This window comes from Nicotiana attenuata, chromosome 7, assembly GCF_001879085.1.
Source record: "Nicotiana attenuata strain UT chromosome 7, NIATTr2, whole genome shotgun sequence".
Lineage (NCBI taxonomy): Eukaryota > Viridiplantae > Streptophyta > Magnoliopsida > Solanales > Solanaceae > Nicotiana > Nicotiana attenuata.
Window position 1 is genome coordinate 112,934,398 of NC_031995.1, and position 26,140 is coordinate 112,960,537.

Here is a 26,140-nt window from a genome sequence, read left to right on the forward strand (position 1 = left end):
GTAAGATATGGATCACGTACTTATTTCTAAACTATAAGTCCATAAAAATATCTAACTTAACTAAATTAATAATATTTGCAGGTTCACAAAATATCGAATCATTTTGAATCCAAGTATTATGTTAATATAATAATACTTTTTTATAATAAGTGATGATTGTCGCAATTTCATCCACATTAATTGTTACATTTATATAAATAATATTTTCATAAATTTAGTTATTAATACGCTCAAATGTCGAATACGAGATTATGGACTGAACAATTACGTACAATTACTAACGTGCAACGCACGTTCGTAGAAACTAATTATTCTCTAATACAACCGTGGAAGATCCTCAGTGGCAACAATTCAGGAGTCAACTACTCTATAGATGAAGTTGGAGATATGATAAAATTAAAATAATCGTTTGTTAACAAGTCACATGTGCCCATCCCTGGCTAAAAAAAACATGTGCCTATTCACTTATCCTTTGCTGTTTCCTATTCATAATTGGACAAAGTTATAGCAATTTTATACCTTTCAGCTCTCAAATCTCAGCGGCCAATAACGATAACAACAACAATAATTATAATATCATCATTACATAATCTTCTTTTATAAAATATTTATATAAAAGACTCACAACGTTGTTCATTATAAGTCAACTCACGTAAATATTTAAAAATCGTTCCAAATCTTTTATAGTATGTTTTCTATAAATAAAAAAATAAAATATAATAGAATAAAAAAATGCTCAAAATTGCAGGCCAATAATACAAAGGAGAAACAAAACTAAAATTGTCACGACCCAAAATTTACTATAGATCGTGATAGCATCCAACATCGCGGTTAGACAAACCAACGGTGAATTACTGACTTAATTATTTATTTTACTATTTTTAAAATCATGAATCCCATTAAATAGTAGAGTAAAATCTGGCACTCATAGAAACTTGTGCTATTCTTTACAAATCTCATAATATAAATAAATCATAAAGTGAAATGATAATAATAACATGAACTACAATAGTGAACATCCACCAGGGATCCCCAAAACCCAATGTCATAAGTGCATGAACATCTACTAGAAGGTACAACAACAATACAACATCTGTCTAGAATACAAGATAGACAAGATAATACAACTAATTATGATGGAGACTCCATATATTATGGATCGTAATATGGGATGCAACTCACTGTAAAGTCCCCGCGGTAGCTGCGCATTTGCGCCCAAAAGACCATAAAAAATATATATACATGCACAATAAGTGCAGAAGTGTAGCATGAGTACGTAAATCAATGCATACCCAATAAGTATCTAGCCTAACCCCGAAAAAGTAGTGACGAGGAGTCGACATCGACACTTACTAGGGGTCCAATATCTCAAGTACAGCAAAAAGTAAACAAGTATGAAGCATGGTAATAAAACGGTGAAAACAAATATAGCTACATGATACAATGCTCCTCTGAACAGTAAACACAAGTCCTCAAATATTGGTTACTTCCTCAAATGGAGTATATACAATATGGTCCCCACCAGATATGTCATCACAACTCAAGTCAGGAAAACTCATGGATACAATGGCTTTTTGTCAAATATTACGCACGATTCTGCCGAGGCGAACAACCCGATCCCATAAGGCCTCCCTCCTTCCGCATCTGCAAACAACTCTCCGCACCTGCGTTCGTCCCTTCGCTTTTGCGGAAATTCCTCCCCTATCATCTATTCCTCTTCTGCAAGTTCGCAGGTGCGCAAATTCCCTCGCACTTGCGCAACTACCCATCTCAACTCAGGACCGCTTCTGCGGCGCCGCACCTGCGGCCAATTTCTCGCAGGTGCGGTTGCTCCAAACTGAACTCAACAGAAATTCCATAAGTTAAACTATCAATCCGATATCAATCTAATTCGCACTCGAGACCCCCGGGACCCCGTCCAGCCATACTAATGCATCCTAAAACATGATACAAACTTAGTCGAAATCTCAAATCACGTCAAACAACATCAAAATTTACGAATCGACGACCAAAACCTTTCTTTAAACTTTCCAACTTTGCCAAATGCGTCCGCATTATACTTAAACATCCCAAAATGACGCCAAACTTTACGTACAGGTCATAAATCACAACACGAACCTATTCCAAGGCTCGAAATCCCAAACGAACATCGATAACATCAAAGACCGCTTCAAGTCAAACTTAGAAATTTCTACAACTTTTAAAATGCCAACTTTTCAATAATAAGTGTCGAAATGCTTCCAGACGACCCGATACTCAACCCGAACATACACCCAAATCCAAAATCATCATACAAATTGAGAATTTTTCACCATAATCAACTCCAAACTTCCCGAAATTCAATTTTGACCACACGTATAAATCATAATACATGAAGTGAAGCTACTCAAGGCCTCAAACCGCCAAACGACACGCTAGAGCTCAAAACGACCGATTGGGTCGTTACAAAAATTTGAAAGAAAGAAAAAGAAAAACAAATATCTCTGTAACGCATCGAGACATAAAGGATTTTATAGTCTGCTTCGCCTAGGATTAGAAGAGTTTCTTTTTCAAATTTTCAAAACCAAAATAAAATTATTTTTAAGATAGAGTTATTTTCTGAAAAAGCAAAAATTCTCAAGAAATAATAAGCTTAAAGATACAGTTTTTACAAAAAGTAACCAAATGCTCTCCAAAAATGTTCTAAGGCACTATCCTAACTTTTTTTCCTCTCTAATATATATAATGTGTGTTAAATTAATAACTTAAATTTTGTGTTTAATTAAACATCAAAATAAAAGATAAAACAAAATAGTAAAGATTTTCAGAAGAAAAATAAAATATTATTATCACGATCGTCTAAACAATATAATATTTATTTAAAATAAAATAAAGAGTTGACAAAAAGATAGATGCAATCGTCAACGCGCAATAACGACAACAACAATAGTAATCGTACTAACGAACTAAATCAACTAATTTTTGAATGGAGGACCCACGAAATTACCCGCCAAAACTATCATCGAATCTTGTACATCATAAAGACCAAAGGAATCGGTTGCCCTTCCACAACAACCCCACTACATTCTGATCATATCCATAAAACCTCAAGCACCGAATGCAGCATAGAAATTACCAACCTAACCTCGATTTAATTAGAAAAGTTTACATTGTACTATTGAAAGGGGACCACTAACGGCGTCATAATGGTGCTATAACGACGAGAACTCATGCAAACTAGGAAAGTTTTTTAATACTATAAGGACCAAAAATTCTCTAACTTACCAGAAACCCTAACGGCGTCAAAGGTTCCTATGTGAATCGAGTCTTCTTTAGCCGCTTCACACGCCGTGTTAGCTGTTTGACTGCAGAATTACTTATACCCCGGCTAATGTTTCTACCTAAATAAAAGTACGTATGTTGCATGCGTTAATTACACCTATTGTTTAAACAAGAAATATATAATTATGTGCTTTTTATGTATATTTTTATCGAAAAAAGGTACCCCAATACATAAAGTATTTTGTATTTACGTACAGTCTGGAAAAAATCACATTCTAAAAGAGTGTAATGCAAGCAACCTACGCTAATGCAAACATCAATGATTAGTTCCACGACACGAACGCGTGGAATTGCATGCCTCTTTCATGTCAATTTACGTACCTTTTCACGTACATTTTTATCACCGAGTCAAATTACATGTCTTACACATTTCAATTATGTAAAATAGTATCTATAATTTGATGTAAATATCACGTGTGAGTAAAAAATTCTTCACACAATATATATTGGTTTATATATAAATAATACAGAGAATAGAATAATGGATTTTTTAATAGTTTACCGGGAAAAGAAGTTACCAGTTTTTCAAAGAGCTTTATCTCAGTCTCGGAATAAAAGCACTGTTATTTCTGTTTTGGCTTCTTTCCTGCTTTCTCTCTCCCCTTTATGGAATACTCAGTTTCAGTTCCTCTTTGCCGTCCACTGCCTCTGTGAGATCTCCGGCGGTATTCCATTTCCTCAGGTCAGTAAAAATTTACTGAGTTCCCAAATTTTAACCACTCTTCTTATCCAATTAAATGTGAATTTTCTCTAATTTTTAGATAAGTTGCAGAAATAAGCAGCATTTCTTGGTAAAATGATCAAAGATTTTATGCAAATTTTGTTTTTTCAGTCAGATTGCTACAATCTTTCACTGATTACACCTAATCTTTTCATTTATATCTTAAATTAATGAAAATGAAATTTCTGGTGAGTTACAGAATTTACATTCTGTTTTTATCTCCATTCACTGTCTCCATCATGGCAGGATAAGTAGATATATAGGCTCGTCTTTTTGAGATCTGACTGAAAATATTTATTCGGTTCAATTAAGGGTGTCTTAAAAATTATGTTTTTGGAAAGTTTCAGATATTCTGTTTCTCTTCCTACAAATTCATTTTTAATTTCTGTGACTTATACGGTTTTGTTTTGCAGGATGATTTCATAAAACAGTTCCCCGACTGAAGCAGTTATTATTACACCTTGTAAAAGTCCTGCCTTTTTTATCCTCTTTTTTTTCTTTTCTATGACACTACTTTGAGGTTATCCCTGCAAGAAAACTGTCTACCATTTTATCCAATAAAATAAAATAAAGGCAGAAAATTTGGATTTCTACCAACTCTGTCGCTGCGGCATGGAGGGAAGGCAAAGAAGCTCAATTCCACAAACAGAAGATTTTCAGATTGCCAATTCATGGTTTCCAACAACTCCAGCAAAACCAAGTTTGCCACCAATCTGGGGGAATAGGCAACAAAATCAGCTAGCTCAAGAAAATGGGTTGGAGTTGAAAAGAATTTCACAAGGGCAAGGTCTAAGCCAAGTGAACCAGCCAGAATTGAGGAGTTTCTTGCAAGAACCTGCAGGTCGACACGTGGCTGCATGTCGTGGTTCAACAAATTCAGCAACAGCAACGGAGTATTTTGACACTTGGGAAGCAACACCAGGCACAAAATCCAAAATATATGGAGATAACAATATGTATAATAACTTCTCTACTGATGATGTAGACAAATGGAGCAATGTGTCCTTCGGACATCTCTTGGCACTAGCACATGCTGCTGGATCCACAGCCGCCGCTGAAAATGCAGAAACTGATTTTACCATGAGCGGTTCTTTCAATCCCCTTGTCAGTTCGCAGGATGCAGGTAAAGAATTGAAGTATTCATTGATTTGTTGTTATGACATATTCATAAGTGTCTTGAATGTGACACAGTGGCAGCATCTTCATGGATAACTAAGACCTGCAAAAGAATAGAGAATGAAATAGAATAAGATCATTGATCAGTTTTAGTTTTAGGTAAATCAAGCTGACATCTATAACTTACAATTTTTTTATGAGCAATTTGGTTGCTCATGGACAAGCTATCTAGCATTTAGTTATACATCCTAGTGAATGCCTGATAATGTTCCAAAACAGACTACAGAATCAGGAACCTTCACTAAAATCAGAGATGAAACAAACAGTGACGTGTTTTCTCTGATTGTGTGCTACTCAATAAGGGATGTCTTTCTCATTTGTCCTGAAATTCTTAACAGTTAAGTATTTGAGACATGTGGTACCCGCTTCGACATTGTTGTGTTATGTTCTACTGTGTTGAACACTAATTCAGCCAAACATCAAAAGATATTTTCATGGCTTAGCATACTCAACAAGAATCTTTAAAAGCTGTTGTTTCAATTCTGAGATTTCCTCAATAAACTAATATGAAAGAGGTGCCTATCATGCAGATGAAAGCTCTATTTGCTCGAGATTCCCTTATAACCTGAATTCACCAGCAGATGAAGTCTTGAGAAGCAACAATGCTATCCAGTTTGAACCAATAACACCAGACCAGATCAAGAACAAAGGGGGGCGAGCATCTGATGAGTTAAATCTAGATATTAACGAGACACCACTACTAAGCCACATGCGGTCATGTGAAGATACATTAAAGAGAGCACAAGCAAATGATCCTCAACAGAAGAAAGAGCAGTCAGGGCTGGTGTTGAACATATCAGAATTGCAGGGGAGTCACAAGCCTGACAAGGCGGACGAACAGGATGCTGAACAGAATAATACACCACAGCAGAAACAAAGAAGGAAGAAGCACCGGCCTAAAGTGGTAATTGAAGGCCAGCCTAAAAGGACTCCTAAACCAAAAAAAAACCAGCAGCATAGTTCAAAGGAAACAACAGGAGAAAAGAGGAAATATGTCCGAAGGAACAAGGTTGAGGAACTTCCAGGCACACCCTCAGACAAGGTAGACTGTATGACTAGTCCCCAGAGCCAACTTCCTAGTTCCAGAGAAATCCAAAGAGCAAAGAGGAGGTATGTCAGAAGAAATAAAGTTAACAAGCCCGCACCAAATCCTGCTGAAGATGAAACAATTGATCCACCAAATATTTCTCGTCCAAGAAGATCCTGCAGGAGATCATTGAATTTTGACTCAGAAAGCAGATTAAGTGATGAAAGCTCTTCACACTGGCCCTCCTCAACTGTGGAGGACTTGCATGAGAATCAATCCCGTTCTAGTGTACATCTTGGAAGGGATATTGAAGTCACAACAGAAAAGACAGAATTGGGCACAGTTTATGACATCGCATGTTCCAGAGGAAAGTGTAAAATCATTTTCTCAGATGAAACTCATGATAAACAGGCAAGCATTTTAGAAATGACACCAAAGAGTCCGAATGGTTCCAACTGCAGCAGCAGCGCATGCTTGATCCAGGAGACACCAGAAAGAGCCTTGAAAAGACGACATTCTTTTAGAAGTAATGAAGCAGAACTTTACAGCACAAATGTCAAGGGAGCCTACTTCAACTCCATGCAGGCATATCAAGCAATCCTCCCAGCAAATGAACCTTATGCTCACAGTACACAAGGGATGCATTTTCCTACAATTTACAAGAAAAAGAGAACAGAAAAGGGCCATCCCACAGCAACATCTTGTGCTAAGCCTTTTACATGTGAAACTAACTATCTGTCTTTGTCTCAGTGCAACATTGGTCTTTCCCAAGCCAGTACGTCTGCAAATGACAAAGCTAATAATAGAATGCAGAATCCCGAACTTGTACCAGCATTTATAGAAGCAGAGGGGTTAAGAAGAAAAAGATCAAAAGGCATAAGTAAAGTACGTGACTTAGCATCACTGCTTGAAATTTGTAAACACTTTCCTACTCCTCCTGCCAAAGAAGCATCGATATCTGAATTTGGAGAAAGATATTCAGATCAGCCTAATACATGCATGGAAGCCCTAGTTGCTGACACCCGTGCAATAATGAAAACAAAAAAGCGGTCAAAGAGAAGCATCCTAGTCAGTTCCACAGCATCCTATATGTATGCTCAACAACAATTCACAACAAATGCAAGGGGTAGTTGGAGCTATATTCTTAACTTTTGGATAACCTTATCAAATAAGATCTGGACTTTAATTGCTCGAAATTGAATGCAGGTTTCCCACCAGCTATAACATGGAGATCCCCAGTTGAAGAAATTGCCGAACGCTTACAGCATCTTGATTTAAATAGAGAAAGCATCCAAGACCAATATCAATATGGGGAAATCACCTACCAGAATAAGTTTCAAGCAGAAAATGCCCTTGTTATTTATCGAAGAGATGGAAGTATTGTCCCTTTTGCAGGATCATTCGTTAGAAGACGAAAACCGCGGCCCAAGGTTGACCTTGATGATGAGACCACTAGGGTATGGAAGCTTCTGCTGCAAGATATAAATAGTGAAGGCATTGATGGTACAGATGAAGATAAGGCAAAATGGTGGGAAGAAGAACGTGGAGTGTTTCATGGACGAGTAGACTCATTCGTCGCACGGATGCGTCTTGTTCAAGGTAAGTGTAAATAGCTTTCACATCTTTATAGTGGCTATCAAATAAACATACCCCCCAGCTAGATTCCTTTGACTAGAAAAGTAGTCAACAAGAAAAAAAATTGCTAGTCTAAATAGGATGGGCAGATGGATAGGAAGTAACACAACTATCACTAGAAACCAACTTGTATTATGAAGATGCACTAGCAATAAGTTAATCCAAAGATTCCAACCTGACAAACATAGATGCACCTGCAAGGTCAAGAAAGAAACCTAAAATCCAGCCTGACGCATATCTATACACATGCACAGTCCCGTAAAGAGAAAGGGGATTATGATGGAAGAAGCAAGCCTGTCCCTATATCTTCATCTGCAAAAGTATTAGATCGTTACACATTAATCATATAATATCAGCAAACTATTAAGATAATAGATCTAATTTTGATGAAAAACCCCTTTGTCATACCAATAGAAGTCATGATCAGCTTAACACTAGGATTGCACACCAATCCATCAACCTTAAACGAGATATGTTACTTTGTTGTTTTTCCTTTGTTCTCTAGAAAACTTTATTTCACAAAGGGCCATACCAGTAACAAGCAAGATGTGCGTGTAACATTGTCATTGTTTGTATCATTGACCATTTCCTATTTTTCGGTGAGCCAGGAGACAGGCGATTCTCTCCTTGGAAGGGATCTGTTGTAGACTCTGTAGTTGGAGTTTTCCTGACGCAGAATGTCTCGGACCACCTTTCTAGGTAAGCTGAACTTCACACCACAGTTTCTTTTTTAATTTCTCCCTTTTCTGGTACATCCATAAGACATTTTAAAACATTGAGTTCCAATAAAGCATTTTATCTGCTTTTTAGCTCGGCATTCATGTCGCTTGCTGCTCAGTTCCCTCTTAAGTCAAAAGCTGGTACTGAAAAGCATGGAAAGAGAACAGGGATCATAATTGAAGAACCTGAAGTGAGTGGCCTGGAGCCTGATGATACAATTGGATGGCATGATGATCAATCAAGTCAACCAACTCTTGGTCAGGATTTCTTGAGAATCTCCGGTGCAGAGTCAAACGATGAAAAAACAGTAGTTAACAGCATTGAATCAAGTGAAAATAGCAGTAACTGCACTAGTCCAACTGAAAATTCCACATCGCAGCAACCTGGTTCTTCTAGAGAAAGTTCATGTGTGCATCATGAATCAGCAATGTATGGATCAGCTACAGCTAATGCAGCAACAAGTTTTCCAGAGGATCAAATAGGACCAGACGATTTGCTCTCTTCTCAGAATTCTGTACTTTCTTCTCAAAATTCTGTGAACTTTCCGGTTGTCAAAACTTCGGAAGGAACTGAATCAAGCAACTTTTCTGGCTCCACATCGTTTTTGAAGTTACTACAGATGGCAGGAACTTCGAAATCACATGGAGTCCAGGATCAGAAAAGTGAAAACATCTTACCAGAAACAGATGTACATGGCCAACTACATGTGGCATGTTGTTCACACTTCCAGAAGGATGAGGAGAATCATAAAGGCTCACTAGAAAATGTCTGCCCTCGTAGCTATTTGGACTCATGTCTGATGCCTAATGTAGGAGAACAAGAAACCGAGTGCAAAGACGACTTGGAAGAAGCTGCAAAATTTCCAGATCTCTCAAGAAAACTCAGTGCACCTGGACAAAGTAAATTATCAGCAGAATCTACAAATCAAGCACTGTATGAAGAGATGAGGAGTGAGGCTAAAATCTCACGCAATCACCATGAAAACAAGGTGGATATAGCAACCATTGATGATTCAGTAGCCAACTTTGAGCTGCAAATTCAAATTGAAGAGAGCAACTACAATATGCAGCGAGTAGCAGAAGCACCAACATTTTCAGAAGCCATTGTAGATGTCAGAGAGGAGGTCAGTGTAGTTGTCGATTCATGCAAGTCTGAGCACATAGCTTTGAAGTCGAACTCAAACAATGAAAAACGTCATGCTGATAGCACATTAGGCAGAGCAAATGACAATCCTAAAGCAAAAAAGGAACGCCATGGAAAAGAGAAACAGAATGTTGACTGGGACAGTTTAAGGTTACAGGCTCAGAATAATGGTAAGAAAAGAGAAAGAACAGCAAACACATTGGATTCACTGGACTGGGAAGCAGTGAGGTGTGCAGATGTCAATGAGATAGCCCATACCATCAGAGAACGGGGAATGAACAATATGCTAGCAGAGAGAATCAAGGTACGCACATGAAAATTGCAATGAATAACCTAATTAATGGATCTCTGAACACCTTCATTCATCTAGTACAGTAATTCCCGAAACCCTAAGAAATTGCTCAATGAAAAGAAATGAACAATGGCAGGATTTCCTTAATCGGATTTTTAGAGAACATGGAAGTATTGATCTTGAATGGCTGAGAGACGTTCCACCAGACAAAGCAAAGTAAGCTTGCAATTGAGCAAATAATTTCTCAATGTTTATCAAACTATTATTTACCGACTAAACAAATACACATGCATGGTCTCAGAGAGTATCTATTAAGCATCAGGGGCTTGGGCCTGAAGAGCGTAGAGTGTGTGCGACTTTTAACACTTCACCACCTTGCTTTCCCTGTAAGATTTCTGAACCAATGTTTGAAGAGGTAATTAATATGAAAAATAGCCATGTGTTCCCACTAATGCCTTCGTGTCTTTAACAAGGTCGACACAAACGTTGGACGTATAGCCGTTAGACTGGGATGGGTGCCCCTGCAGCCATTGCCAGAGTCGCTACAGTTGCATCTTCTGGAACTGTGAGTATCTTGTCTGCGTAAATTTTCTAAAATTGCCTACATAGTCTAACTCTGCTGTTTCTACAGGTACCCAGTGCTGGAGTCAATTCAAAAGTACCTCTGGCCACGTCTCTGCAAGCTCGATCAGAGAACATTGTAAGTAACATTCTTTTCTCGAAAACCAAGTTTTCCCGGGCCTGGGCAACAAGCACCAATTTGTTATTAAATGTAAGTGATCCAATTATAACAGTATACTTTATAGTGGAAGAAAAGATTTTGATTGTAAGAAAGTGCAGAGATTTGTGTGACAGACTAGTAGATTCAGGTAGTTGATTTGTGCAAAGGGAATAATAAATTGTATACATGCATAATACTTAAAATAGAAAATTACTTTCTTCTAATCAAGTGATGCATTTACTGATTCAAACCCTACTTGATTACAGATATGAGTTGCATTACCATATGATCACTTTTGGAAAGGTAAGCCAATACCATTAGTTACTCTCCCCTAAAACTGGTGTATATGTGCAATCACAGTTTAAATCAAGTTCATTTGCTACTTTGTTAGGTCTTCTGTACAAAAAGCAAACCCAACTGCAATGCATGTCCATTGAGAGGAGAATGTAGACACTTCGCAAGTGCTTTTGCAAGGTTTGCCAATTAGTCTATATACTTTCTGGCAAGAATTTATTTATCTCATGTATGTCCATCTTTATTAGTTCTTCTCAAGCTTTTCTACACCTAAACCAAAGAATCATAGTTCCAGAATTGTGGCCACTCAAACAAGATTTGACGAATCTACTTAGGCAACACAAATTTGCATTTAAGCTAATCCACCAGCACTTAAACTCAAAAATGAACCATTTGACAAATTGGTCAGTCACTCAGTGATGAAGCAACTTCAATAGAAACTTTAATATTCACTGATTTCTTCTGGTATAAGATAGAACTGCTACATCTCAACTGCCAAACTCAATCCAATACCCTTATGGTCAGCACATTCATAATGCCTTACAACTAGATTAGCAATTTACTAGTCTAAAGATTGAACGCATTGTGTTTCACATATGGTATTTGACACATTCCTCATTCAGCGCAAGGCTTGCCCTTCCAGCACCAGAAGAGAAAAGCATTGTGAGTGCAACAGAAAACAAAGCAGCTGGCCAGAATCCATTCCAGAACTTCAGCCAGCTGCCGCTGCCCTTACCTCAGGCTGATCAAACACCATTAGAGCATTCCAAATTGATCAACACCGCACCTATTATTGAAGTGCCAGCAACACCAGAGCCCATTGTAGAAGAGCCTGCCTCGCCTGAGCCAGAGCAAAAAGCTCCCGAAGTTGACATTGAAGATGCTTACTTTGAAGATCCTAATGAAATTCCTACAATTACATTGAATATGACAGAGTTCACTCAAAATGTGAAGAAATTTATGGAAAACAATATGGAGCTTCAACAGGTAGAAATGTCAAAAGCCTTGGTCGCTTTAACTCCAGAAGCTGCATCGATTCCCGTGCCTAAACTTAAGCATATAAGCCGGCTCAGAACTGAACATCAAGTGTAAGTGGATGCTCCTGATATCTACATCATAAAATAAAGGATGTGCAATAACTTCTGATAGATAACCCAATATGGGAGGGTAGCCTATTATTTCATACAGTTCTTCTAAATTTGTTTGCACTTACTATCAATTGTTCTCCATCCACAGATATGAACTTTCGGATTCTCATCCTCTCCTAGAAGGGGTCAGTGATACTACATCAGTTTAATATTCATATATAAGCAGCACGTAAGCTGATATTGAAATTAATCCTCCCGATAATTGCATCTTTTCATGTTGCAGTTCGACAAAAGAGAACCAGATGATCCATGCTCCTATCTTCTGGCAATATGGACACCTGGTAAGATTAATGTAATGTAATTCATAGGAGAAGATGTTTTAAAAAAACTAAAGGCAAAGCATCCGCTTCCGACTATTTTAACCCTAAAACTGATGAATTAGATAACTCATGTTTGTAAGGAACAATTGCACATAGCTAACTATGCAAGTCCCAGGTTCCAATCTCATTAGTAGCTTGTATTACAGTGGTAGAGGGTAATATGGCGAAATAGGTTAACTTTTCCTCAGGCTTTCATAAATAACTTATTCTCCGTCATGTACTGATTCCATCTCAGGAGAAACAGCGGATTCTATTCATCCACCTGCAATAAAGTGCAACTCCCAAGAAGCTGGTAGGCTATGTGATGATGAAACATGTTTTGCATGCAACAGCCTACGTGAAGCACATTCTCAAACAGTGAGAGGGACTATTCTGGTAAAGAAAGAGCAAACTAACTATAATGCTTGTCATGGGAAAGCGGTCTGAGAATTTTAATCATCTCTATATATACTTTTCTAATAGATACCATGTCGAACGGCAATGAGAGGAAGCTTTCCGCTCAATGGTACATACTTTCAAGTTAATGAGGTGAATACAGCCGACTTTAAGCTCATCACTCAAACATGTCAAAGATAAGCATTTTACCATTTAATAAGGTTTTCACAGTGGCATTTTTCTTATTTCTCAGGTGTTTGCGGACCATGACTCCAGCCTCAACCCAATTGACGTCCCACGAGATTGGCTGTGGAATCTGCCACGACGAACAGTTTACTTTGGAACCTCTATACCAACAATATTTAAAGGTAAAAGAACAACTAAAGGGTGATCATTTATTTTTTAAAATGCTTTGGGAGTAAAATAACATTAATATGTTCTTTGTTAATCAGGCCAAACCACAGAAAGTATCCAACATTGCTTTTGGAGAGGTATGTAGTCGAAAACCTTAAATCCACAGAGGTCCAAATGCTTGACTTAACTTCTTATCCATTTCTACTAAATACATCAACGCAAAAGTGTGCATGTTAATACCACATTCAAGTTCAAAATATCAAGTTAAATGGGCATAAGCATTCAGCATCAGAACAAAGCTTGAAACTAGGAAAAAAATAATCTGGGAGAACAAGTTTATACAGCGTATATAGAAATAACTGAAGAGCCTCCCAAGGTTTACCATTTGGTATGGAGTGAGTCATCGAGGATATCTGACATGATGGTTCGAGAGAAAGTTGAAACCAGAGTCTTATTATGTTGATAATATTTGCTTCTTCATCCAATCTGTTTATGACCGATTAATACAGACAGCTTATCTTTTTTAAGATAATCTATGAACATGATATCTTGGTTCTAGTCCATCTTTCGAATAGAAAAATCTGTATTCCCTTCAGCCAATCAGCCCTGTCTCCTCTATTTTTGACTATGGAGCAGGGCCAGAACACATGTATACACTTGAAAAAAAGAGTGACATACAGTAATAAGAGTAAACACAGACATAGATGTGCATATGAAAGTCTGAAAAGTGAACTTTGAACCATGCTCTCAAAAACTACACATAATGTGTACCAGTTAGGTTTCCATCAATCAACTTTTTCTTTTTTATTAAGTCCATAATCATCATTCAATCCTTCTTCGGAATGATGACTCCCATATAAGAAACGGCACAATTAGTTACCTTTGGCATCCAAAAGAATGTATTACAACTTGCTCAGCATCAAAAAGCATGTTGGCAAGTTTCATGCTTTCCTTCAGGACAAATCATAAAAACAAACTTTTGAGGAATAGTAATCATTCAGGTCACTAAGAGGAAGAAGTGTTATTCCTTGCTGCAACACATTTTATTTGCTTTCTGATCAAGTACTTTATTTCGCAGGGTTTGTTTGTGTGAGGGGTTTTGACAAGAAGACACGGGCACCAAGACCACTGATGGCACGGTTGCATTTTCCAGCCAGCAGATTGAGTAAGACTAAAGGAAAGCCAGATGAAAACTAGGGAGCAGTGTCCTACTGAATCAGCAAGGCAGCCACCTGAGGCTGAACAAGCAGGCAACATTCAGTAATCATTACCATGATGTTTTAAACCTTAGGAAGGAAAAGATAGGTATTGTCTAACTTGTAAGTAAATTGTAGCATGAGTAAATGAGATGATAATTGATTACTTGTAGCTGATACTTAGGGTGGTCATTTCTATTAGTGACGATCATCGAATTCTTCAACAGGCTAGTGTATCTTTAGCCAACTGAAATTCAAAGTCAGTTGATTTTATACGTCTCATTTTCTCCTCAGAGGATAGAAAAGAGTAATAAAAATTGATTCTCTTCCATGTCAATCAATACAGTTAGCTCCTAAATTGCAAAATAACTGGTTTGGCACCGCAACACCAGCATGAGTCGAATTTGCAAACTAATTCTGATGGTAATTCGTAAAAGGGAAAGCTTCCCACAAGCTAAGCAAAACCCCTTTTTTCATAGACGGGAGCTGCACCAAAATCTTATCAAGTAGTAAAAGCTTGAACAAGGGAACAACGTTATAATGTACACTGTCTTCGACTAAACATAATTAAGACTAAAGGGTAAATATATAAACCAGGACTTGCAAAGAGCATACATATATATATATATATATATATATATATATATACCAGCACCCTGGTAAAGATTAGCTTAAATTAATACCCTATTCATATTTCATAAGTTGTCTAAAACAGCACAGAAATACAGTTGTTGTTTGCAACTACTGTACTACACTACTAGCCACCCATACAGTTTCGAAAATCACAATTGAACGGAGACGCATCTCATACCTTTTTTGAAGCTGGGAAAATCGTATACAATAAGATTTATGCAATTTGGAAATTTCCAAGATGTCATTAGAAGAGAATGCAGAGAAACTTTCAACCTGCACATAAGCATTAGCTATGAGATAAGCATGAACATGTGCAGCAGCAAATTCAAAATTTAGAATAATGAAATTTGAGTCAAGAGAGTGGACTCTGAAATATACACTCCATTTAATTTCATATTCGAGCCAAATGCGTTGAGTTCGACATCTAATGGATCTGCCAATAACATGTGTAGCTTTTGGCATACAATTACTTAACAGTTTAATTCGCAAGTTTACAAACCTGGTAGTTTAGGAATATCAAGGTATAAAGCAATCATGAATTTGTTCTAATAAAATCATAAGGGACATACCAACAAACATGTTTAGTGCACGTAAAAATCGGCTACTGATTGCGGATTCCACTACAACTCGGCATTGATGTTTATATGACTATGTTAATTACAACTTCAATTTGACAATAATTCACACATCAATCACTTCAAAATGCATCTAGTAATTTTCATGTTTTCAAGTAATTAACAGATATCTCAAATACTGATAAAATCAATGCTGTAGATTCAAAATAGAAACATCAATTACCAACAACAACACTCCGGAAAACTTCTGAACAACCAGAAGCTGAAAGTGCGATTCAGAGAAGCTGCAGGGAATGAAAGCGAGATTTCGTGATTGCAACGTGCTTTCTATAGTACTATGTGTGCGCGCGCGTGTGTGTGAGTGAAACTGTGGGAGGGAGAAAGGCGAAGGCTGTGTGTTTCAATAAAATTGGTAATTTTGCTGCCTCTCCTGTTTTGGAGTTCCCTCCCTTTCCTGTTTATGAGTGGACATACCTACAAACATGTTTAGTGCACGTACAAATCGGCTACTGATTGCGGATTCCACTACAACTCGGCATTGATGTTTATATGACTACGTTAATTACAACTTCTATTTGACTATAACTCACACATCAATCACTTCAAAATGCATCTAGTAATTTTCATTTTTTTCAAGTAATTAACAGATATCTCAAATACTGATAAAATCAATGCTGTAGATTCAAAATAACAACACCAATTACCAACAACAACACTCCGGAAAACTTCTGAACAACCAGAAGCTGAAAGTGCGATTCAGAGAAGCTGCAGGGAATGAGAGAGAGATTTCGTGAGCAATGGCGCAACGGTTACTTATGGATCTTCTATGAGTAATATGTGGAGGGGTGTGTGTGTGTGTGTGTGTGTGTGAGAGAGAGAGAGAGAGAGAGAGAGAGAGAGAGAAGGAGATGCAGAGTTCTGTGTTTCAATAAATTAGGTAATTTTGCCGCCTCGCGGATTTTAGAGTTCCCTCGCTTTCCTATTTATGAGTGGAGATTGCACCCGTTTCAACATGGTCGAACCCGACCCGAATAATTTTTTTCCCTAGCGACCCGAATAATTTTTTCCAAATAATTTTTTTTTTCTTTCGGATAATTTGAGAGACCTTCTTCATATTTCTCTTCATAATAATATCACTTCTGGTTTATGATATTATCTTTAATTTTCTTATTTTGATTTTTTGTAATAATTATTTTAGTTTATTTATTAATATAAAAATATTTATAATTTGACTAATTTACCTTATAAATATGTTCTTTTATTTAACGTATTCTTTATTAAGAATAAAAAATCTAAACTCACTTGCACCGACGCGGCCTGGCGCGGCTTTGCCCAATTGTAACTTCTCCATCATCGGCAATCAAAGCTTTGTTGTCATTTTGAAAATATATTATGCGGGAATTATTAAGCGTACACTAAATAAGTATTATATTGCAGGAACATTAATTATATTGATTATGTAAATGAGATATGTTTAAATCTTATTAAGATATGTCAGAAGTTTGATTGTTCCGGTTTAAATTAATACAAATGGCATTTTAGATTTGAAATTGACTTGTGCTTGGTAATTATTTTATACGTTAAATATTAGTTTTTCCGAGTGAATTGTACTTGAATATTTTACAGAATGCGGGGCACACGCATCTTTTGTTTTATCTTTAATTGTTAAATGAAAAATTAACATTGGACAAAACTTATTTATTTATAAACGTATTTAAAATATTTCTTATTAATCAGGTCTTGCTATTTTCTAAAGATGTCACTATTTGAGAAAATTAGTGAGTTAGAGATTATCTGATTAAGTTGCATCAGAATTTTAATAGCTTCACTTTCAAATATAAACAATTGGATTTTTAAATTAACTTGTGCTTATTAATTGTTCTCTTATCCATTGCCTCTAAGGCCTCCATATTAAATTGGAATGGAATAACTTTTAAAATCCAATTTTTTTGAGTGAATTGGAATGAAATAATTAATAGGATCAAGGTCACGTGCATATTTTAATTCACTCAAAAAATTCCGAATGCAAAGTTGACTTTAAAAATATTATTCATTTATGAGTGCAATGGAGACGTTTTCGGATAATATTTTAGAATTCATCGGCTTGAAAATTGTTGGATATTGTGTGAGTTCTTGTATTAGGTTGCTCATTCTCTCTTTGGATGCTTATATTTGTTTTTCTTTTTATTCATGTACCAACACCGTTCATAATGTTGTAGGGTAATTTCTATCAAATGCCATGAGATGAATATAGGAGAACGAGATCGTATGTCTATTTAACCTAAAAAACGGAAACAATTAAATTTATACGCGGTTTTAAGGATATGTGGGTTAATTCAATAAAGTAATCAATGACGTTAGATTAAGGAAATAAAAGACGTAATAAATTACCAAATCAATGATAAGAGGGATTCTGAGCTCGGTCAAGGGCTTAATAGGGGATCTGCCTTCGGTTCCGGGCTTGCATTATGAAGAACTTTATGAACAATAGCAAGAAATGTGAATAATCAGGAAGAACATAAGTATATTGTCTTGATAAGCGTGTTACAGTGTGTGTAATGAATAGTTAGTTTCCCCTGTATATAGTAGAGGAGTTTTACCCAAGTACAATTCTAAAAAACGTAAAAATCTTTCTTTTTACTAATTACTAATCCATCGCTGATACGGGCCGAAATGTACGCCGTGACATCTGGTTGGGTACGAATATCACGGCCCTTTATTAGTCGTGGGCGGTTGTTTGGTAATGCTCTCCAAAGTCTTGGGACACGACCCGGACCCGGAGGACGTGGTCCCGATGTCTCCGAGGGCTGATATGTTGCTCGAGCCCTAATACGAGAGGCTCCTCGCCCTGATTCCGATTCCTTATGGTCACGTCCCTGCTCTGTTTGCCTCGCCTGGAGATCGAGACGTTCAACGGGCTTGGTTCTCCGATTCGGTCAGGACCGGTGTCGGTGATTGCTATTTGGTTCCTTCCTTTGTAACCGGCTTCGGGTTCTTTATCGTCGAAAGAGCCAAAATCGGGATCACCTCATCGACCGCAAACATTTCTTTGGTCGGCTGCTCCCCGTAAACTGTCTTGGTCCCCCCCCCCTCCCCCCGGTGTGGGGAACTTCAGTGCCTGGTGTAGTGTCGAGGGTATTGCCCTCATATTGTGAATCCATGGCCTTCCGAATAGAGCATTGTATCTTATATTCCCTTCAATCACATAGAACTTTGTTTCCTGAATGGTCTCGAGGATGTTCGCCATCAGGTTATTTCCTTTTAGTGGTCTTGCATGTCATGTTGAATCCGCTTAAAACCAGGACTGCAGGTACTATTTGGTCTTGTAGACCCAATTGCTCTACGACCCTCGATCTAATGATATTGGCCGAGCTACCTGGATCAATTAACACATGTTTAACTCGGGATTTATTAATGGGTATAGATATTACCAGTGCATCATTATGCAATTGCACGATGCCTTCAGCGTCCTCATCATTGAAAGAGATGGTCCCCTCCAGCATGTAATATCGGGTTCGTTTCCCTTGTAATGGACACCTTAGTGCGTTTTAGCATTGGCCCCTGGGGAACGTCGACTCCACCAATGATCATGTTGATGACGTGCTGAGGTTCCTCTTGCTCGATTTATTTGTTGGAGTCCCTGTCCCTGAAGCAATTTTTGACTCGATCACTTAAAAATTCTTGGAGATGCCCGTTATTGAATAACCGGGCCACTTCTTCTCTTAGTTGTCCGCAGTCTTCGATCATATGGCCGTGAGTGCCATGATACTTACACATCAGGTTGGGGTCCCTTTGGGCAGGATTGGAATGCAATAGCTGAGGCCACTTGGTATCTTTGATGCGTCAGATGGCAGATACGATATGGCATCGACATTGAAGTTGTATTCCGATAATATTGGTACCTCCCTAACCCCGAGTGGCCTGTCGAAACCGTTTTTAGTCATGAGTCCCCGACTATTGTGGCCTCGATCGCTTCTTTTTTCATTCCTCGCAGGGTTACATCTGGATCCGCTACCCCTTCGATCTCCGCTATACGGCTGATACCGATCTTTGTTCGGTCTTGGTTCATGATCAACGACTCTTTTAGACATGTCACTAGTTCTTATGGGATACACGGATACGGAGGGGGGCCGAGCTGATCGTCTTCGACTCTAATTTTTGATTGGTACCTGTTATGGACATCGGCCTAAGTTACCGCCGAGTATCCTATCAAATTCTGTTTCAACTACTATGAAGCCAAGGATCTTTGGGGGTTGAGTCCTTGGGTGAATGCCTAAACGGCCCAATCGTCCGCGACCGGAGGCATATCCATTCGTTCCATTTGAAACCTCGACACAAATTCCCCGAGCATCTCGTTATCTCTTTACTTTACTTTAAAAAGGTCTGACTTCCTGGTCTCGACCTTGATGGCCCCGGCGTGCGCCTTTACAAAGGCATATGCAAGTATAGCAAATGAATCAATAGAACAAACTCGATTTCGTCGTCTTCTAAGTCGTTCCCCTTGATGGCATACGTATATGAGGCCACGTGCTCGTTTGGATCCGTTGTTCCAGTATACTTCAGAATTTTTAGCATACGGAACTTCTTCGGGATTGGCTTCGGTGTCGCGCTCGGAGGGAAAGACTTTTGGACAAATTTCTTGGGATCTAGTCCTTTCAATATCGGGGGTGCTCATGGGATTTGAGCAACCCTGGAGTTATATGTCTCCACCTTTTTGTCGTTAGCTTGGATCTTCTTTTCCCCCGATTCTACCCGCTTTGTCAGTTCTTCAAGCAACTTAATTATTTTGGGGTTGGTCCTGGGTTCAACTTCACCCGACCTTTCTATGGTTTATTCACTTCTTTGGGTATTTTCCTGGGATGGTTCGGGCTCAAGTCTGCTGTGGGCGCGACTTTGGTTCTGTAATTGGGCTATCTCCACTTGACGAGCTTGTAACATTTTGAAGATCACCCGCAAATTGATTCCATCACCTTCACCGTTGTGCGTGCCCTGGGCTACCTATCAGGCTCCTCCGCAAACGTTGTTCTTTGGGTCAGTAGGCAAGTTCGCATCAATGGCCACATGTGAGTTGGCATCGATTGGGTTCGCGACCGGGACTCCGTTATAGGGGTGGGCATCGGTCGGTTCGGTTCGGTTTTGAATATTATCAGTTTTGCCTATCGGTTATCGGTTTACAAATATCATAACCTGATAACCAAACCGATAAGATATTGGTTATCGGTTATCGTTCAATCGGTTATCGATCATTATCGGTTCGGTTATCGGTTTACCCGATAAGATAAAATAACTAAAACAATTTCGCAATATATAAAACTATCGAGTTCTCAGTTATCTTGAGCCAAAAGTCAAGAAATAGATCAGATTTCCGTTGTCTTTGACAACTTTCTGATGCATAAATATAGGATTACAAAGGTGGAATGGTATATGATTGTATTGTTAATAAAACGTGGTCTTGTATCCTTAAGAACAGTTAAACAGAAGTTTACTGCTTAGGATTCTTAATATTCCAAAAAGAGAAACACTTGTTAAAATTATAAGTGGATAAAGAAACAACACCAAATTTATACATTTCTTGTCAAAGCCCATTTCATTTCTCATAAAACAGAATCTCTAAAAATGTTTAAAGACTAGACAAACGATTAGAACAAGATCTCAAACAATAGCAGCGCGCACACACACAGCACAACTCCTCCCAAAAAAAATCCAGAGCCAGATTGCTTTCAAACAAACTAAGAAAAAGATGAAGATGAAGCAACTAAAAACTTACACGCCGGCCTAAGTCTTGACGGGCTGACTGGTGAGGGCGTGATGCGACTGACGAGTGACGCCAGCCTGAGTCTTGACGGGATGACTGGTGACTGGTGAGGGCGTGAGTCGTGGTGAGGCGGAGAACTGGTGAGGTTGGGCCGTAGGGGTGCGGCGGAAAAATTGAGAAACTGATAAAGAGAAACTGACTTACTGAGAATTGAGAAAGAATAGGAAAAACCAATTATGAAACCCTAGTATAGTATGTATATACTTAAGGGTAAACTAGTAAATTAGTTAATTCTTATTGGGTTATCGGTTTTTACCCAATAACAGAATTGTAAACCGAGCCCGAACCGATAACCCAATAAAAAAATTAACCCATTACCGAACCGTTAACCCAATAATCCAATACCGATAACCTAATAAATAATTAACGGTTCGGGTTATCCGTTTTACCTGATATATGCCCACCCCTACTCCGTTGGGGTCAACAGGGGGAACCTCGTTGCTGGGTACTATATTTTTGTTCTAGCCATGGTGGCCAGACTCAGCATCAACGTTCAAGTGGGCAGACTGAGAGTTTGACATTCTTAAATTGACCTGAAATTAAAATCTCAAAGAACAAGCGTAAAAGCAGATTGTATTATGGAAATTTATATCAAATTACCACTACTATCCCTAGCCCCACGGTGGGTGCCAAACTGTTTACCCTAGAAACAGATAACAATTGAATTTATACGTGATTTTAAGTATACGTGGGTTAATTCAATACAAGTAATCAATGTCATTAGATTAAGCAAATAAAAAACGAAATAAATGACCAAACCAATCATAAGAGTGAGTCCGAGCTCGTTCAAGGGCTTAATAGGGACCTGCCTTCTGTTCCGAGCTTGCACTTATGAAGAACTTTATGAACAAGAGTAAGAACTGTGAATAATCAGAAAGAACAGAAGTATATTGCTTGATAAACGTGTTACAATGTGTGTAATGAATAGTTAGTTTTTCCTTTATATAACACGGGAGTTTCACCCTAAGTGCAATTCTAAAAAAGGTAAAAATCTATTTTTCGAAATCACTAGTCCATCGCTGATACGGGGCGAAATTTACGTCGTGACATCCGGTTGGGCACGGATATCACGACCCTTTGTTAGTTGTGGGTGGTTGTTTGGTAATGCTCTCCGAAGTCTTGGGACTCGACCCGGACTCGGAGGACGTGGTCCCAATATCTCCGAGGGCAAGTATTTTGCTCGAGCCCCGATACGAGAGGCTCATCGCCCTGATTCTGATTCCTTATGATCACATCCCTGCTTCGTTTGTCTCACCAGGAGATCGGGACGTTCAACGGACTCAGTTTCGCCCGTATACAATGTCGTTTGCTTTCTTCTATATGCTCATATGTGGAAGCATTGTAGCGAAAAGTATAAAATTATTAGCATATAAATATTTCTAAAATAGATGGCATTGGAGATTTTTTTCGGGGTAACCTTTTTGCCTCTCTAATACTTCTAGTATATGTTCCACTTAATAATACACCACAATTCATCATTAAGGGCGAATAAAAAAAGGCAATAGTAGCCCTCACGGGGACAAGAAAAAACTTCAATAATTAGCTCACCTCATTAAAAAATAAGACAGGAAACTGTGAAACAAGTTGCTATATTCACCAATAATGGCTATTAATTGTGGCACAATTTTTCGACAAATCCTAGGTTTAGATCATGTTATTTTCTCCGGACATATGTTTCTTTAAACTATTGGATATACGTATCATGCCTTATTTCCCGCTTTATTCCTTGTTGGTGAAACTCAAGCTGAAGTAGCTAGATTGATATTCTAGAGCTATAATTTTTTCGGCTTAACGAATAACTCTTATTATTTTTATGTATAGAAATATTTCTCACCGAGGTACTTATTTTGTTTCTTTTGTCAGTTATTCCTTCTTTCTTTTTAAATGTAATATATATTATCAAATGAAATAATATACCTAACTTTATATCCATTTATTTAAATATTTTCATATTTCTTTGTACGATGTCTTCCATGCTAGAACAAATCTTTTTTTTCTACCTAAGGCAACACAACGACTATATTGTCATTACATCTAGCATCCTCTTCATAGGTTGGTATTCTTTATTTGTTTTGCTCTCGCGATTGAACAGGGGAATCATACCCTGAAGAAATCAGAGCTTTAGGTGATGTTGCAAGATAACAATATTTATGTTCGCGACACTAGTCTTGAATTTATATAATTGAATTTTTCTTTGTGTCTTGAAAGTGCATGTATTTATTGTCTTTGCTGTTGTGGCTCTCTATCTATGATGCCTAACATACAGGTTCTTACTTGAGATAGAAAAAATGAATGACGGGTTACAAAAAACAAAGATCTGAAGTTGCATTTTTTTTTTGGCAAGTAAAATATTTTTTATTTATCAAATAGAGTTATGTACAGACAACAAAAAAAAAACTGATAGTATAGCAAGCCCCAACTCTAGCTACCACTCTACACTGCAATCACCTCAACTAATCTCATAATGACAATCCTAGCTATAATGGATAAAAAAATTAGCGACTCCAGCCATTTTGCAATCCTCTGCTTCATTGCTCCTCTGTGGTGCACCTCTTGAACTATCTTTTTGATGATGACTTCCTTTCCTTGTTGTTTGTCGTTGAATACTCTTTGATTTATTTTATTTCACATATAGTAAACTGCTGCAGATAACAATATTCTATATACTGCAGCTTCAGGGCTCTTTCCACTTGCATTTTGAACAACCCACATTAGTTCCTCGTCCCAGCACATAGGGTCTCTGCTAATACCCTGCCATTGTATTTTTATATTTGCGCAGAAATCTCGCATTTAAAGAATACATGCTCTATACTTTCATCCTCCCGGTTGCATAGAAGGTAGGTTTTTTCTGCTACCACTCCCCATATCATTAATCTATCTCTTGTGAGTAATCTTCTGCGTGCTTCCATCCTTAAGATGAAGATCCATTTGGGTAGGACTTGGTTATTGCACACCAATTTTCTCCATGTTACCTTTGGAAATTCCCCTCTTAACATGTTGTAAAGTTCCTTTATAGAGGCTCACTCCATGTTGTATATATCTTGCACCCCATAACTTGCCTTAATATAGTATCTCTTGGCTTTTAATATCTTCTGTACCACCCATTAAGCTTGTTGGGAACATCTTCAATCAAATTCCTACTTGTCCCGTAGTGCACAGGAATCCATTTTACCCATAGCTTGTCTTTCTTCTGACAAAGATTCCACAATAATTTGCATATTGCAGCTTTATTCCACACAGAGAGGTCAAGTATATTTAGGCCATCAGCAGATCTAGGCATACAGATTTTATCCCATGCCAATAAAGTTTTTTTGGATAGTTCGACACCTCCAGTCCACAAGATTCTTCTACAGTTAGCTTCAATAAGTTTTATCACCTTCTTAGGCAACACAAAAATCTGAGACCAGTATACTTGAATGGAAAATAGGATAGACTTAGTCAATTAGGCTATGTGTGTATAGGAGCGGAATCTATTAGTCCATAATTTGACCCTTCCTAACATTTTATCCAACAGGGGTTGATATTGCATCACTGAAACCCTTTTTGAACTCAAGGGGACACCCAAATATCTTATGGGAAGTTTCCCTTTGGAGAATCCCAAAATAGCCAATATTTCCTGTTGTTCTACCTGAAAAAATACTGAGCTTTTGCTTAAATTTGCTATTAGTCCAGAAGCTATTGAAAAGCTTTGAAGACAGTCAAAGAGCATTTTCACATAAATTATATCTCCCCTACAGAACAAAAGAAAGTCATCTGCAAATCCCAGCTGAATCAGTTTTAACTTAGCACATTTCGGATGAAATTTAAAATTAAGTTGTTGTGCTAATGTCTTTAGCTGCATGTTGAGATATCCCATTACCAATACAAACAAATATGGGGACAAAGGGTCCTCGTGCCTTAATCCTTTCCTGGCTTCAAAGGGTTTGGTTGACTTCCCATTAATAGTGATTGAATATGAAATTGCCTTCACACAAATCATGATCCAATCAACAAACATAGCTGGAAAATTCAGAGATATTAGCACTTATTATAGGAATATCTACTCCACTGAGTCATATACTTTTAGCATGTCTACCTTTAGCATACACCTTGGTGATATCCCTTTTCTTCCATAACCACTTACCAACTCATGGCTCAGTATTATATTGTCAGTAATTACCCTCCCAGGTACAAAAGTTGCTTGACTGGTGTCTACTAAAAAGTCCATTACACTTTGCATTCTTTTTGTAAGCACTTTAGATATTAGCTTGTAGATCATTGTGCAACACGATATTGGTCTAAATTATTTAATAGAGGATGGATTTTGTACCTTGGGGATGAGTGTTAATAGCTTTGTAGAACTCCTTTTTTTTATTAAAGAACTGGAAGATTGCCTCTAAAACCTCCTTCCCCATGATTGACCAAGATTTTTTTTAAAAGACAGCATTGAACCCATCACAACCAAGGGCCTTCAGATCATCTATATCTTTTAGAGCTTGTTGAATTTCCTCCACTATAAATGATGTAGTAAGATGAATCTGTTGAGGTCGGTTAAGGATAGGGCCTCCTGCCATAACTTGTGGGTGTATTGCAGGTAGCTTCTCAGCATTTGTCCCTAACAACTTCGAATGAACCCATTGATTTCTCTCTCAATTACCTCTGTTGTTTTGAGTACTTCACCACTTTCAGAAATGA

At 37.8% G+C, this 26,140-nt stretch overlaps 2 protein-coding genes and 1 long non-coding RNA gene across 3 annotated transcripts; 1 reads left to right on the top strand and 2 right to left on the bottom strand.

The window, feature by feature from the left end:
* Positions 3,876–14,780, top strand: LOC109229730 (protein ROS1-like). Its single transcript, XM_019395273.1, has 20 exons — positions 3,876–4,003; positions 4,456–5,165; positions 5,749–7,371; positions 7,452–7,844; positions 8,489–8,579; positions 8,691–10,047; positions 10,172–10,251; positions 10,337–10,421; positions 10,509–10,600; positions 10,667–10,735; positions 11,023–11,059; positions 11,148–11,230; positions 11,674–12,138; positions 12,287–12,323; positions 12,422–12,479; positions 12,754–12,893; positions 12,981–13,046; positions 13,147–13,261; positions 13,346–13,384; positions 14,326–14,780. The coding sequence occupies exons 2-20, from the start codon at positions 4,655–4,657 to the stop codon at positions 14,442–14,444; spliced, it is 5,460 nt and encodes a 1,819-aa protein (XP_019250818.1). The 5' UTR covers positions 3,876–4,003; positions 4,456–4,654; the 3' UTR covers positions 14,445–14,780.
* On the bottom strand, positions 5,165–8,481 carry LOC109229731. Its single transcript, XR_002068599.1, has 3 exons — positions 8,289–8,481; positions 8,056–8,192; positions 5,165–5,261 (listed from the first exon to the last, which is right to left on the bottom strand). It is a non-coding gene; the product is annotated as an uncharacterized LOC109229731 (long non-coding RNA).
* Positions 24,092–25,860, bottom strand: LOC109230371. Its single transcript, XM_019395876.1, has 4 exons — positions 25,776–25,860; positions 25,095–25,465; positions 24,639–24,863; positions 24,092–24,217 (listed from the first exon to the last, which is right to left on the bottom strand). Exons 1-4 carry the CDS (start codon positions 25,858–25,860, stop codon positions 24,092–24,094), a joined length of 807 nt encoding a protein of 268 aa, XP_019251421.1.